Genomic DNA, 16242 nt, shown 5'->3' on the forward strand with positions numbered 1-16242 from the left:
AAAACCGTCTCTGTCAAAGAGGCTAAAGAGGAAGAGAGACCAAGCAGGACTTCACCTGCTGTGATGAGGATTTGAGGTTTTTATACCAAGAGCAGTGGAGAGATATTTAAGGATGTTCAGCAAAGTAGATGATTCACTTACAGGTGTTCTACATAATCTGGATAGAATGTGGGGGTAGATGGAAGATGCCCAGGACAGAAACAAGGAGGTTGCTTTATTTTTCCAATATAAAGAGAATCTGTGGTCATAGTCTTGGTGGCATTATTGAAGAGCCGTAAGAGCTGGTGGTTCAGGAGGGTCCTATCTCAGTCTTTAGTTCATGATCATGTAGGTGGCCCCAAGGATCACTGACCACTTGCTGTGTTTCAGACACTCTAGTGACAGTCCTGATGATCCAAGTGGCTGAAAGACATATCAGTAAAAATAATTGAAAGTCTTCATTAACTGAACAGATTATTTCTCCATCTCAAGGGAACAAGGACATCAGACTGTGAAGTCAAGGTAGTGATCGTTGTGTGTGTGGTCAGTCATGTCCAACTCTTTGAGACCCCATGGACTATGTTCTACCAGGCTCCCCTGTCCATGGGATATTTCAGAAAAGAATTCTGGAGTGGGTTGCCGTTTCCTCCTCCAGGGTATCTTCCCAACCCAGGGATCAAACCTGCATCTCCTGCATCTCCCTCATTGGCAGGCAGATTCTTTACCACTGAGCAACCTGGGAAGCCCAATAAGTACAAAATTCCCCCACTGTTCATACACAAAGGGTGTCCTTTTACAGTCAGCCTGCAACTGCTCCAATCATGACTGGTATTGTGTGGCACACTTGTGTTCACTTTTTAACTAGCTCTTAAAAGAAATCTATGGGGCATGTATTAGAAAGACTTGAAAGTTTAAATCATGGAAAAATGAGAAGCAAGATCCAAACAGAAACTAGATACCAACCTCACTGTTTCATTCCCTCGTCTCTACACCCGGCCCCACAGCAAGTCCCATCAGCTCCACATCCAATATGCAAACACCTCTCACCATCCAGTCCAAGCGATCACTATCTCCTGCCAGGACAACTACAACAGCCTCCTAATCAGGCTGCCAGCTACCATTTCCTGGGCCTACAATCCATTCTCCCGGCAGCCAGAAGGTCTCTTTACAGAGTAGTCACAACATCCTGTTTGAACCCTTCAAGGTTTCCTATCACAGACTCCTTGTCATAAGGAGTCTGTAAGGCCCAGTGCAGTTTGGCCTGAAGAACTTTTACAACCTCATCTTGAGCCACTCTTCCTTTGTTTGTCTCCTTCAAATATGCCAAGTTTAGTCCTGCACACAGGATATGGCACTGGCATCTCTTGCTCTGGACCCTCTCTTTGACTCTTCACATGGCTGACTTCTTCCCACTATTCAGGTGTCAGTTTAATAGTTCAGGCCTTCTGATCACCTTTTCTAAAATGCCCTCTTTCATGGGCTGCATCACAGGATGATATTTTATTGTTCCTATACCTCTTACCCATATGTAAAATCAGCATATTTCTTTATTTATTCTTTTTTAAATCTTCCTTCTCCAGAAAGTAACTCCCATCACTGCAGGGGCCCCATCAGTTTAAATATTGCAGTCTTCCTAGCACCTGTTATTTTGTCTGTTACACAGTAATCCTCCAATAAATTTGTGTTGATGATGAGTGAGTAAGGGAGTATCAGTCTCAAGGAACTAAATTAGGACTTTAGTATTTTGGTTTGACGTGTGTGTATGTGTGTGTGTGTGTTAGTCACTCAGTTGTGCCTGACTCTTTGCAACCCCATGGACTGTAGCTGGCCAGGCTCCTCTGTCTGTGGAATTCTCCAGGCAAGAATACTGGAATGGGTTGCCATTCCCTTCTCCAGGGGATCTTCCCAATCCAGGAATCAAGTCCAGGTCTCCTGAGTTGCAGGCTGATTCTTTACTTTCGGAGCCATCAGAGAAGCCCTTTGGTTTGATGGATGTTACCCTCAAACACTGTTTCATACCTAGCGGTAGGGTGATTATCTACATCAGGGTTCTTTCCATTTTAAAGTGCATGCAGACTTTCCTGGGGATCTTGGTTAAAATACAGATTGTGATTTCTAACAAGATGACTCTCAAGTGTTCAGACAATATTTGGATAGACAGAGTTACCCTTAAGTCTTGGATAGCTAGAATAATGGCCTCCCAAAGATGTCTACTCCTTAATCCTTTGAACCCATGAATGTTTTTCATTACATTGCAAAAGGGAATTAAGGTTGCCAATGACATGGCAACCTTAGCTGTCAATGGCAGCTAATCAATTGACCTTAAGTTTGGGGAATTATCCAGATGGGCTCAATGTAATCATGTTCTGTGTGCTAAATCACTTCAGTTGTGTCTGACTCTTTGAGACCCCACGGACTGTAGCCTTCTAGGCTCTTCTGTCCGTGGGGATTCTTCAGGCAAGAATACTGAAGTGGGTTGCCATGCCCTCCTCCAAGGGATCGTCCCAACCCAGGGATCAAACCCATGTCTCCTGCATTGGCAGGTGGATTCTTAACCACTAGCGCCATCAAGAAAGCCCCAATCCTTAAATGTGGGAGGGGAGAAGAGCTATATGAGAAGATTCTGTGTCAGAGTGATGGAGTAGGAAGGACTGTGTGGCATTGCTGGCTTTGAAGATGGATGGAAAGAGATCCAAAAGACAATGAATGTGGGCAGGCTGTGGAAACTGCAAAAAGCAAGGGAATGCATTCTCCACCCAGAGGGCCTTCAGAAGAAATAGCCCTGCAGACACCTTTGTTATAGCCAGTGAGACCAGCTTTTGACCTGTGGAGCTGTCAGATAATATGTCTGTGTTGTTTAAAGCCACTAAGTTTGCAGTAGTTTGTTTCAGCAGCCATAGGAAACTAAAACAAACCTCCTCCCAGAGAATGTCTGTGGGGATGGTGTCCCCTGTCCTCTTACCTCAGTAATAGAGGAGGAGAGGCAGAAGTGTTAGTGGTGGGACTTCCGGGGAGGTCCAGTGGGTTAAGACTGCACTTCTAATGCAGGGAATATGTGTTCAGTCCCTGGTCAGGGAGCTAAGTGTTTTTTAATCACCAAGTCATGTCTGACTCTTCTGTGATCCCATGGACTCTAGCCCGCCAGGTTCCTCTGTCCATGGAATTCTCCAGGCAAAAATACTGGAGTGGGTTGTCATTTCCTTCTCCACGGACTTTCCTTCCTAACCCAGGATTGAACCCACATCTCCTGCATTTTCAGGTAGATTCTTTACCACCGAGCCACCTAGGAAACCCGCTGTGTGGTGTGGCCAAAAAAAGTTAGTGGTCTGATTATATGTAACTATCTTAGTCTCAGTCAGAATGGCCACCTATTTCAACCTGCCATCTGCCAATAGATAAACTTCCCTTCCCCTTCCTCAGCACCCTGAGCTCTAAAAGAATGGCTCTCAAAGTATGGTCTCTGGATTAGTAGCATCAGAATCACTTGGGAGCATGTTAAAAGTGCAAATTCTCAGGATACACCCCAGACAAACTCAAGAAACTCTGGAGGTGCCACTCATGTTCTGTTCCAATGAGCACTCCAGGCAACTCTGATGCTCGCTTCAATTTAGAACCATTTCTCTAACAGAGTACATACTTCACTGCCTCTCCTGTTATCCACACATTCAAGGGCACATGATTTTTCTGTAGTTTTCAAACAGTATTTTCCTGGGCACTAAATGTTTTTTTGTTCTCTCCTAAATGATCAGTTACAACAAGAAACAGACTATTTCATCAAAGGAGAGGTTGTTTCAAGTCCCTACTTTGGATTAGAATAGAAATCTAAAAATCAGTAGTGATTTGTAAATTGCGTCAGGGCAAGGAGTTAGAGATTATACTTCTCTGTGTTTCAGGCCAGAAAAGGAGATGATAGAACAAAGACTTCCCTCTTTCTTCTCTGTCCACACACTGCTCAGGCTGCCCCTAGGAAGTCAGCTGCATGTGATAACAGAAACTGAGGTCTGACGCAGAAGCAGTTCATTACAGCCACCAACTGGAATAACAGACAACGAATTTTTTTAAAAATTTTTTCAGAAGCTTCTTCAGAAGCCAGACCGTAGAAGGAAAGGGAGCAGATATGTGTCTTCCTTTATCTGAGGTTGTTAGAAAACAAGCTAATGTGTTAAACTATCAAATACTTATAAAGGCGTTTGTTAGTTCACTCAGTCGTGTCCAACTCTTTGCTACCCCAGGGACCATAGCCCGCCAGGTTGCTCTTTTCATGGGATTCTCCAGGCAAGAATACTGGAGTAGGTAGCCATTCCCTTCTCCAGGGGATCTTCCTGACCCAGGGATTGAACCTAGGTCTCCTGTATTACAGACAGATTCTTTACTGCCTGAACCGTCAGGGATGCCTAACTTATAAAGGGATTCTCTTCAGAATCAGATGTCACCTCTAAAACACTTTTCCTGTCTTCCTCAGAAGCACAAGTGTTTTAATAAATGATACTGTCCTTTTTTGCCGCTCCCTTTTAATCCTCTCTTCCATGTCATATCAGCATCTGGTGACATTGTTCTTAGTAGTTCTAGCCCCTCTCTTTAGCAGTGGACTTTTCAAACATTTGGGGTGCTTTTGTTTTGTGCCAACTCACTAGCCATCAGTCACATCAAATTTCTTTTTAAAATGGTGAAATTATACCTTAATCTTTAGTCCTTCTGTTCTCAACTGATTTCTAGGAGGAGTTAAGGACCTGAGAGAAGCTGACTCCAGGGCCATTGTTTACAGGGGTAATTTTGAGATGATGAATACCCCCAAAAGTCATGAAATGGCTAAAAAAAAACAACCAGAGTGAGTGCTCAGTCGCTTCAGTCATGCCTGACTCTTTGTGACCGCATGGACTGGAGCCCACCAGGCTCCTCTGTCCATGGGATTCTCCAGGCAAGAATACTGGAGTGGGTTGCCATGTCCCCCTCCAGGGGGATCTTCCTGACCCAGGTATCGAACCTGAATCTCCTGCGGCTCCCGCATTGCAGGCAGCTGAGCCACCAGGGAAGCCCCAGAGGTAAGATCCATCTGGTTATATTACCTTATGGATTAGGTGACTAATGGATTGCAGGAAGCTCCCAGGTCCTTTTTATTATCAGTTGTCAGCACTGACAGAGAGTTAGAGTCTTAAGACAGAACTGCCAGGAAGAACAAGACAAGCCACAGTCACTATTCTCCCAAACACCGGCAGTAATTAATGATACTTGAGCAGAGTTGTGAGGGATGTCAGAAAGGGCAGCACTTCAAAGGAAGTCAGGAGAGTTCAATTCAGGGCTTCCTGATCATTTTGGTTTTGCATTTTTACTTCAATCGAGGAAATAGCATTCCTCTCCCCAGCCTCTCAGTATTCAAATGATGGAACCCAATCCTTTCATTTGCAATGGAAATGAATAGCCTACTTTGAGAACTGAGGAAAGTCTCTAAGCAAAGGTTGAAAAGCAGCCTTTTTTCCTCATCTTCTGAGCCAGGAGCTGAGGCCAAAGGCAAAAAGAACTGGAGCTGGGCTGCTTATTGAGAAAGGACTGAAGGAGTTTGCAATTTTAATTGCAGGATTCGAGCTGACAGTAATGCAGGATAAAGGAAGTTAAGAGAATCTTGCTACTTCTTGCAGATGTCAGGACTATGGAATGATGGTTTGTTTGTCTTGGCAAAGAGCTTAATGATGAGGCTTTAGTTATTCTTTTGTCCTCATATTTCCTGGTTCACCTTTCCAAAAACATACAGGACTCTATATTACATTTTTACGGAAGTGAAATTATGAAAACATCAACTGTATTATGCACTTACTATATGGAGTTTGGAAAGCATATAGAACTATAACACATAAAATTTAAAAAAATCCCAACCTTAATTCCCAGAAAATGATCAATTTGCCATTTTCCATGTTCATTATGTTGTTTATAAAAATCACTATGAATTAAGTTTTAAATTCAGTTTTTTGAAACTGACATTAAATTGTTAACCTCATTGCTGAAATGTAACATTATGAACAAAGTTTGGTGGAGGGGGATGACTAAATCTGTAAGAGAGCAAGCTAGCACTTTTATTCTGCTTTAATTTTTCACCTCTTTGAAGACACTGTTTCGAATGTTCTAGGTTCCTGCAATTAAGCATGGCAACACACAAGGCAGGATGCCGTCTCTACTGCTGTTGTCACTGTGTTCAGTGGCTGCCTGGCCAGGATCCTGAATATTTTTCAGCAAGTCTCCAAAAGGCAGAAATAACACAAACTAAGGAAGTACAGCCATGACCAAATATGCCTTTTGTGACTACATGGGACTGTATTTTCCACTGAAGTTTATTTTGTATCATGTGGCAGGCGCTGAAATTTGTGTTGGGCTACCACATACAAGAGTATTTCTGGTTTCCCTTTGCCCAAATTATAGGAATCACTTAGTAAAGAATGAGATGGGGTTTTTTGATTTCCAGGAAGAGAGTTGGAGATCCACTTAATTATGCTGCAAATCATCACTAAAAGGAGAGAGAACTCACAACTAAAATTTGACTTGCATTCTATCTATGGATGGAGGGCACAACTCACTTCCACCCATCATGCTGTCCAGTGTCAATATTTATTACAGTTTATAAAATTAAATACAAAGTGTTTCTTCTGGCCAACCAAATAGCGTGATAAGATTGAGGAACTCCTTTCTTGTTCGGTCCATTATTCATGACAAACGTCAGAACGTGGGTAATTCCCATCTGCTGAGCAGATGCCATTCAGACCACAAAGTGCAAAGTACACCTAAGCATTTTACAGTCAGCTCTGGATCCACTATTACTCATTAAAACTGAGCCAGGAGCCTTAAAGGAACAGGGACCTTTAAAGGGACAGGAGCCCTGGCATCATCTCCCCTGTACCTGTCATCCCCATGTTAAGTCTTTCCCTGGTGAGCACTTATCCGGGAGCTTTAATGACTAACTCTGGGTGTCCATCTGCATCTAACAGGGTCCTCTTGTCATGCACAGTACCAGCTTCTGTGCTGGGGAAGCTTATGATTCTATGTGTTCATTTAGTTAGAAGTCAAGTTTATATGGAGGCTTGTTATTCTTTAGTTTTGTAAAGACACTATTCACATTATATACTGTGTAGTAGTGTTTTTATTTTTTAATCCTTGTGATACATTATGATACAGTATTCCATGTTTGAAAAACCAAGCTTTTCTTAGAAAATCAATTTATATATCATACATAAAGTAATGGGCTTCCCTGGTGACTCAGCGGTAAAGAATCCACCTGCCAATGCAGGAGGCATGTGTCCGATCTCTAGTTTGGGAAGATTCCCCTGGAGGAGGAAATGGCAACCCACTCTAGTATTCCTGCCTCAGAAATCCCATGGACAGAGGAGGTACATTCCATGGGGTCACAAAAGAGTCAGGCACAACTTAGCGACTATACCACCACCACAAAAAGTATATAGCTTGTTGTACCATGTCAACTTCTTGGGTGTCCCTATGCCTTCTAGATGTGACAGATTTGTAAGCTGAGAAGACTGGATAGGGAATCCATTTCTTATCACCCATTTAATAGTTTTATTAAGGCAACTGAACAGTTGCTAAACAGTCTGGTCTAGGCTGGGTGGAGAATTCTTTGGGGCTGAGAGGAAAAGGTACATAAATTATTTTTTCCCTTTTTTTATGAGGTAGGGAAATCCATCAGTTCAGTTCAGTCGCTCAGTTGTGTCCAACTCTTTGGGACCCCATGCCAGGCCTCCCTGTCCATCACCAGCTCCCAGAGTTTACTCAAACTCATGTCCATTGAGTTGGTGATGCCATCCAACCTTCTCATCCTCTGTTGTCCCCTTCTCCTCCTGCTCTCAATCTTTCCCAGCATCAGGGTCTTTTCCAATGACCTGATGCTCTTCGCATCAGGTGGCCAAAGTATTGCAGTTTCAGCTTCAACATCAGTTCTTCCAATGAACACCCAGGACTGATCTTTAGGATGGACTGGTTGGATCTCCTTGCAGTCCAAGGGACTCTTAAGAGTCTTCTCCAACACTCCAGTTGAAAAGCATAAATTCTTTAGCGCTCAGCTTTCTTTATAGTCCAACTCTCACATCCATACATTACTACTGGAAAAGCCATAGCCTTGAGGTCTATAGGTAACATTTAAGTTAAATTCTAAAGAATATGTTGCAATTGCTCTTGACAAGTCACCATATATATTAAATCAGTGTCCCCTTTCCTGGCTGGGGACTGCTTAGATAACACTTTAGTGATCGTCTTTGGATTTCTTAAACCAAATAATTCCTATACCGTTTTTAGGTCTTTTCTAAACTTGAGTCTTTTGTATACAAGGAACATTTGATCACCTTTATATAGAACTTAGACTTGATCCTTCACCCCAGTGCCATTGCAGTGGTTCCACTCATCGTGCTGCCTTCATGTTTTTTACCCTGAAATCTGGATGGCTCAGTGGGTAAAGAATCTGCTTATAATGCAGAAGACACAGGAGATGTGGGTTCCATTCCTGGGTCAGAAAGATCCCTTGGAGAAGGATATGGCAACCCACTCCAGTATTCTTGCCTGGGAAATCCCATGCACAGAGGAGCCTGGTAGGCTATAGTCCATGGGGTTGCAAAAAGCTGGACATGACTGAGCAAAAGTCTAGTTAATCTACCCTGTCTGCCATAAGTTCCGTAGTGGCCCTTAGGAGGATCATCTCTCTCTCTCTACGTGAAAGCTCTAGTAACTGCCCATTCCCTGCAGAGTGAATTCTAAACTTCTTTTAGAAGTTTGCAAGCTTCTTACCTGCTTCTTCATCATACCCCATCCTAAATGTCCTGTTCTCAGAATCAACTTTTTGAGCTTTCTCCACAAAAGCTATGGAAATATCTAGAAGGTCCCTGCTAATACTTTCTTTGCCTGGTAAGCTCCTCACACTCTTGCTTATTCCTTTGCCTCCAAAGCGCAAAACAGGCAGCACCAATTCCTTGAAGCTCTCACTCATTCTCAGAGTATGACTGAGACCTCTTTATTGTGTTCACACAGCAAGTGTATGAATGAATGACCATTAGGACAGGTCTTCTCTTAGAGGACAAAATTTGAACCATTCATCAGATAAAAAATGATTAATTTGACAATAATTTCTTCAGTTCCTTGTGGCCTGGTTGCCCAAAAAATTTGAATTTGAATGTTGTAGGCTATATTGTATTCCCAGTATTGTATTAGGTCCATTGTTTCATCAGATGCATAAGCTAATCATCTTTAAAAAGTTCCTCGGGTAAGGTCCCAGGATAAAAACGTGATGAGGTTTTAATATTTGGAATGCATTCACCGTTACTATAGCTGTTCACCTAACTTCTGAATTTTCTAATTCCTCACTTTATTGCACCATTAACCTACCCAATTTTATCCCAACACTATTCTACCAAACTCCTCCCTTATTCTGCCTGCCAAAATCCTTCAAAGTGCCATTGTGGCATCAGAAAGATCCTGCCTGTTGTGAGGAAAATATGTACGGTATCTGTGGTCTTCAGTTACCTCGTGTTATACACAGTTTATAGGTTGACCAAATACCTCAGTAAAGGGTCAGATAATATGTATTTTAGGCTTCGTGGACTATATGGTTTACATCACAATCACTCAGCTCTGCAATTATAGAAGGAGAGCAGCTACAGACAATTAGCAAACCAATTAGTGTGGCTGTATTCCAATAAAATTTATTTATAAAACATGGTGTCCTGGGAACCAGTTTGCTGACTCCTTGGGTCATATGGAGACTTATTTCTGTGGAGAAAGATTTAGTCTGGTTCTTTTCAGACATAGAAACATTTTCCAAAGAGCTTGTTCCCAGACAATAATCTTTCTAGTTAAACAGGTAAATACTTTGAAGGATACATGTACCATTCCTTATCATGCAGTTTTATCAGAAACAGAAGCTGAGGGAACAAGATTCTGTAAAAATTCATTTGCTTGTATTACAATTCTCACCGCTTAGCATATCAGGATTTGCATCCCAAGTGAACTGGAAATTTCCATATGCGACCCTGGCACCATAATGAAAGCTATAAAAGTGTTCATGCTCTTTACCAGTATGTTAGGTTTTAGGAACTATCCCACAGCAATGGCTTCAATGAAATAAAATCCCTTGTGTGCTCAGTGATATTTAAAACAGAAATATTCATCAACACTAGAATTCTAAAGTAAGCCAGTTGGGAAATGGTACAGTAGCATAAAGTACTTCTGCAGAAAAATTTTGTGGTATGTGTGTGGAGTATCTTGATCCTTGGAAATAGGTACATTAAAAATTACAAGTGAGAAAAGTCAAATGGAAAGTATGTTTCAGTTCAGTTCAGTCACTCAGTCGTGTCCGACTCTTTGCAATCCCATGAATCACAGCACGTCAGGCCTCCCTGTCCATCACCAACTCCCGGAGTTCAGACTCAACTCCATCGAGTCGGTGATGCCATCCAGCCATCTCATCCTCTTGTCGTCCCCTTCTCCTCCTGCCCCCAATCTCTCCCAGCATCAGAGTCTTTTCCAATGAGTCAACTCTTCGCATGAGGTGGCCAGAGTACTGGAGTTTCAGCTTTAGCATCATTCCTTCCAAAGAAATCCCAGGGCTGATCTCCTTCAGAATGGACTGGTTGGATCTCCTTGCAGTCCAAGGGACTCTTAAGGGTCTTCTCCAACAACACAGTTCAAAAGCATCAATTCTTCAGCACTCAGCTTTCTTCACAGTCCAACTCTCACATCCATACATGACCACTGGAAAAACCATAGCCTTGACTAGACGGACCTTTGTTGGCAAAGTAAAGTATGTTTATATGATCTCAAACATAAAAATCAATATACATGAATTCTGTCAATCAGTATTCATAAGAGCCTACCATGAGCAAGGCTATGCTCTAATCACTGGGAAGACAGCAATGAGTAAAACAGACCAAAATCCCTGCCTTCATGGAGCCAGGATTCTTATGAGAGGGAGACAGATGTTAAATATCAAAGGGATTTTAGCAATTACTATACCTGAAAATTTACTATCATGAGCTATCTCCCCCCTAAAACTGATGATATAAAAGAACTTTTCATTCTTTGATATGTTTAGTTTTATTTTCTGAATAATATTTTTTCTGATCATTTCATTCAACCAGTATTTGTTGAGTTCTTACTATTTGCCATGCTCTCTTCCAGGCACATGAAATATAGCATGAACAAAATATAAAAACAGGCTTATTCTCTTGGAGCTACAGTCTAGTGGAGGAGATAGAATGTTAGATAAATAAGTAGAATATATACAAGATTAGATGGTGACCAAGGGGCAGAAGTAAGGGGAAAGCAAGATATGAATGTTGGGAGAAGGCAAATTTTCAGATTTGGTTATAAGGAAGGACTCTTTGAGAAGGTGACTTTGGAGGAAATAGTTAAAGAAAATGAATGCAGGACAGTGTGATAGCAGGCTGGAGGTCATTCTGGATAAAATTTCAGCAGGTACAAAGGCTCTGGGGTGAGAATGTGCCTGGAGTACTCAAGGAACATCAAGGAGGCCAGCGGCTAGAGTGCAGTAAGTGAAGGAGAAACAGAAATGAGGTGGAAGGTGTAACGTGAAACAGATCAAAGCTGGCCTTTGAAGTTGTTGGAAGGATATTGACTTATATTGTAATGATGAGAAATATTAAAGAGTTCTGAGCAAAGGAGAGAGGCTATTGGCTTTACATTAAAATTACTCCTGCTGTTGAGAACAGACAACAAACACAGGGAGGCTTTTAAGAAATTGCTGCCGTAAGCCAGATGAGAGAAGGTAGCTTAAACCAACAGGCTGACAGAGGCCAGAGGGGGAGGTGAATGAGACAAGCATCTTGAGCCATAGTGGCCCAAAGAAGGATGGAGGTGTGGCAGGAACCAATGTTCCCACTGCCAGAGCCTACCTGCCACAAAGGTGAGATGCTTGGGAGCAACGACGGCTCCTAAACTGGTGCTGTGCCCACCCGACCCCCCACCCCCCAAGCGGGTAACACAAGGTCAGGCACATACTAGTTGATGAACTTAAGTTGATTAAATTGTTGTAAAACAAAAAAGGAAATGTGAATTAAAATCTACTTTATGGCTGCCTCCTGCTACAGAATACTCTCCTCACTGCTTTGTCTGGAGTTATTTTCCATCTTTTGGTTATTTATTTTTCTTGTATGAAAATATTTTTATTTTAGTTGCTAGCTGTCAAAATAAAACTAACTCAAAATTTAAAAAAAGAAAAGAAATGGAAGACCTTGACAACAGAGATGACAGTAGAAAAAAAATAATAATAAAGTCATCTCAAATCCTACCTACTATACTATCCTACCTACCTACTATAAATATATTGGTGTATATACTCCAGAATTGGGGTTTTTTTTTTTTTTCTGGCTGAGTCACATGGCTTGTGGCATCTTAGTTCCCCAACCAGGTATTGAACCTGGGCCCTCAGCAGTGAAAGCCTGGAGTCCTAACCACTGGACTGCCAGGGAATTCTCTTTTACTCTAGAGTTATAGACAAAGAATATTTTTAAATGTCAGTTTGTTACTGTCAGATAAAAAGAATCTATATTTAAACCATGTGGAAAATGACTCCTTGTTTATCAAGAAAATCTTTCAAAACAGCACATAAATTAGCACACATTGTGTGTGCAAAACTATGTGTCTATATATAGGTTTCTTCCCCCACATAGGGAAGCCAAAGCTTTCATCAGGGTTTCAAAGGATACTGTGACTTAAACAGGTTGAGAACCACTGCTTTAGATTTTACATTCAATTCAAACTTTTGCAGCCAGTCATTTCTTCATTACAGAAAATTTTGAAGAACTTTTAAAAAATCAAATTCAACTTGGAAATTATTCATACATATCTTCACCAAGGGAAAATAACCATCTAAAGGTCAGATTTTGTTTGTTTTACTTTGGTTATTCATTTATGAATTAACACCTTCAACATTTGGTGATGTCCTAAGAAGGTTTCAGCTTTCAATGACTTTCATTAAAATGACAGAATAGTAAAGATTCCATTGAACCATTTCATTCCATCTCATACCTTTATGAGTTGAAAGCATCATTATTGCTTTTTATCATTAAAGAGTCTAAGACTGAGTGTAAGTGAATGTAATTTATTTTTCAGGGAACAACTTAATTCTTTACTGAAGACCTATAACTTCTTTTATAGGAACCAGAAAAATCTGCATATTTTATATGGACAGGTAAGCTCGTCAAAGAAATGCAATACAGTTTGAAAGTGAAAGTCGCTCAGTCCGACTCTTTGCGACTATAGTCCATGGAATCCTCCAGGCCAGAATACTGGAGTAGATAATCTATCCTTCTCCAGCGCATCTTCCTGACCCAGGAATCGAACTGGGGGTCTCCTGCATTGCAGGCGGATTCTTTACCAGCTGAGCTACTAGGGAAACCCCAAAACTACAAGTTTTCTGAGGGTAGGCCGCATCTGCTGTATTGCCAGCCAGCACCCAGGGAGGTTTCTGGCACATGTATGTGTGTTAGTCATTCAGTCATGCTGTTTTGTGACCCCATGGACTGTAGCCCACCAGGCTCCCCTGTCCATGGAATTCTCCAGGCAGGAATACTGGAGTGGGTAAACCATTTTCTTCTCCAGAGGATATTCCTGACCCAAGGATCGAACCTGGGTCTCGTGCATTGCAGGCAGATTCTTTACCAGTTGAGCCACCAAAGAAGATTGATTCACAGGGGGGAAAAAAAAAATTCTGTAAAAGTACAGAGAAGTCAGGATAAGTTGGAGTCCATAATACAAATGGTCTGGGGAAAACAGGGGAATAATTTTAGTTTTAGACTATACTGAAAATCCTAGTCTTGAAACATCTGTAAATTTCTAAGTATTTTTTGGAATGGGCAAACATGTAAAGTAACTTTAATGACATATTTGCTTTCTACTTTAAAAACAGAGTATGAATATCTTTTGAACAGCAATTCCATTAGAACTCTATCTTACAAATAATTTACCAAAGCCCTGAATCTAGCAAGCATTTTTAAGGGTGCAATGGTTAGGCTACTGTATCAAGTGACCTTAGATTTTCTTTAATACGTTACTCTCTACAGGTCTCCCCACTCAGTCTTGTATTCTAATGGGACTCACTTCACATCTTTACAATACCTTCCTGGTCCTAGGGGACATTAGAACTGTCTACCTATGTTTAGATTTTCAGATGTGATGGTACAGCATTGACTTTATGCCACCCTTGGCATTTGGGACAGAAGGAAATTTATAAGCCTCTTTGGCCTTTACTAGTGAGCCTAAATGATTTAGTTTGATCAGACATTTCAATTCCCCTCCCAAATGTAATTTTCTACAGAAGCAGGAAGTAGCTAATTCTTTTATAAAGAAATGGGCCCAAGTTTTCTAAATGGCCTAATTTAAAATAATTTCAATATTGTCCTATATCTTAGATCAGTAAAATGCATAACTGTAAAAATATAAACTTTAGGAAAAGATTAAAACTTCAAGGAAATTATTTTAGATTGTAATTCAATAGTTTCCATGTTTCCTTTAGGAAAATTTTGAATTTTGATGTGACAAGCATATGAATTGAGGCATGTCCTTTCTATTCTGTGAATTGGTGCTCAATTTACAAAAGTCATTTGATTTTTTAAAATAAAGTCTTGTGTCTTACATAATTTTTTAAACTGCATGAATTAAAGTATATAGTGAGAATATCAGACTGCTTAATCTTTTCATCTTTACTTGCTGACAATAAAATTAGAATCCAGAATTTTCCAAGTCTCTGACTTAGTTGTAGTGATGGACATGGTTCAAAGGGGCAGTGCGTGGAATAATATCAGCTTTCTTAGTCTCTGATTAATTAATGCAATGACTAGTTATTGTTTACAACACAGCAGACACTGTTCTAAAAGCTAGAGACAAAAATGAAAAAACTAGAGAATGTCCTGCATTCATGCTCATTACATTTTAGTAGATAGAAAAAAAGCAAAAAAGTAAATTGTGTATTAGACGGTGAATAGGCTGTGGAGGAGAGCAAATCAGGGAAGAGGGCTCAGGAATCTAAGTGGATGGGTAAAGAAGAACATTTGACCAAAGACTGAAAGGTATCAGGGTGCTAACCTTGCAGAAGTCTATGGGACATGCATTCTGGATACAGACAGCAGTCTGAATCAAGGTCCTGGCTGGTGTAACTGAGGAACAGCGGGGAAGCCAGTGTGCCAGGAACCTCGTGAGAATGGACGGGTAGAGAGTAAGGAAGCTAGAGAAAGAACTGAGAAGGAGAGGGTGCTAGAGCATGGGGGGGCTTGTAGATCACTGTGGAGACTTTAGCTTGTGCTTAAAGTGAAATGAGAAGCCCCCGAGGTGTTGAGATATGATCTAAAGATTCCTTTTAAAAGGGTCTCTCTAGCTAGTAGGAATACATAGAGGGACAAGAGAAGAATGAGGTAGACCACAGAGACACTACTGCAATAATCTGCCAAACAATGACAATGGCATAGACCAGATCTGTGGTAGTGCACATGGTGAGCATAGCCATATCGGGGATATATTTTTAAGGTCAAGCTAATCAGATTGGCTAATGTATTGGATTTGGAGATGTTCAGAATGAAAGAAAGATTACTGGTGACTGTAACGATGTTGATCTGAGCAACTGGAAGAATGGGAGTGATATTTAACAAGATGGGGAAGGCTGGGAAAGGAAAATGTTGAGAGAGAAATTTCAAGAGTTAACTAGGATCATATTAAATTTGACATCAAGTTTGAAAGCTGAAGTTTAGGGGAAAGGTTAAGGTTTGGGCTGGAGATCTAAAATTGAGAGCTACCAGTTTAGAGATGGCATGTAAAGATCATTGAGGTTACCAAGGATATCGGTGTAGATCTACATGAGAAAAGGCCTAACAATTGAGGCAATGAGACTACAGACGTGCAACCAAACCTTCAGGGATAATTTATGTAGTTAATTTAAAAAGAGATGTTTTCTGAAATTAAAAAATATTCTCATATTCCTTATATGAGAAAACCTCATTGTCTGATTATAGTTGGAGTATTTCTTCTTGAAAGCAAAAATTAGATAACCTGAGAAGATCAGTTATTCTATGAGTTTTTGATATAAGGGATTCATGGAAGTATAATTAGGCCAAGGAAAGATGTCATACATCAATAACTCACATGTAGGCCCTGCATCATGTACTGCCATTTCAGAGAGCAAATTGTGTTTGGTTATTAAGAACTGGGGCTTCCCTGGTGGCTCAGAGGTAAAGAATCCGCCTGCAATTCGGGAAGACCTGAGTTTGATCC

At 40.9% G+C, this 16242-nt stretch overlaps 1 protein-coding gene across 27 annotated transcripts in view; it reads left to right on the forward strand.

The window, feature by feature from the left end:
• Nucleotides 1-16242, forward strand: part of RASSF6 (Ras association domain family member 6) — a 71639-nt gene that overhangs the window by 30160 nt on the left and 25237 nt on the right. For 11 of the 27 annotated variants that reach the window (XM_086407613.1, XM_086407591.1, XM_086407592.1 and 8 more), the window contains one exon: nt 13093-13171. The exons of 7 other annotated variants lie outside the window; for them this stretch is intronic. Coding sequence is in view for 15 of the 20 variants with exons in the window: in XM_086407591.1 (XP_086263717.1) it covers nt 13093-13171 (79 nt within the window). In the remaining 5 variants the exon portion in view is untranslated. Of the gene's footprint in view, nt 1-12769; nt 12856-13092; nt 13172-16242 lie in introns of all 27 variants that reach the window. 9 more of the 27 variants (XM_086407594.1, XM_086407602.1, XM_086407588.1 and 6 more) reach the window with 2 other exon arrangements.

Source organism: Bos grunniens, chromosome 6, assembly GCF_055505025.1.
Source record: "Bos grunniens cultivar Pamir isolate PY7600 chromosome 6, Bosgru_T2T1.0, whole genome shotgun sequence".
Lineage (NCBI taxonomy): Eukaryota > Metazoa > Chordata > Mammalia > Artiodactyla > Bovidae > Bos > Bos grunniens.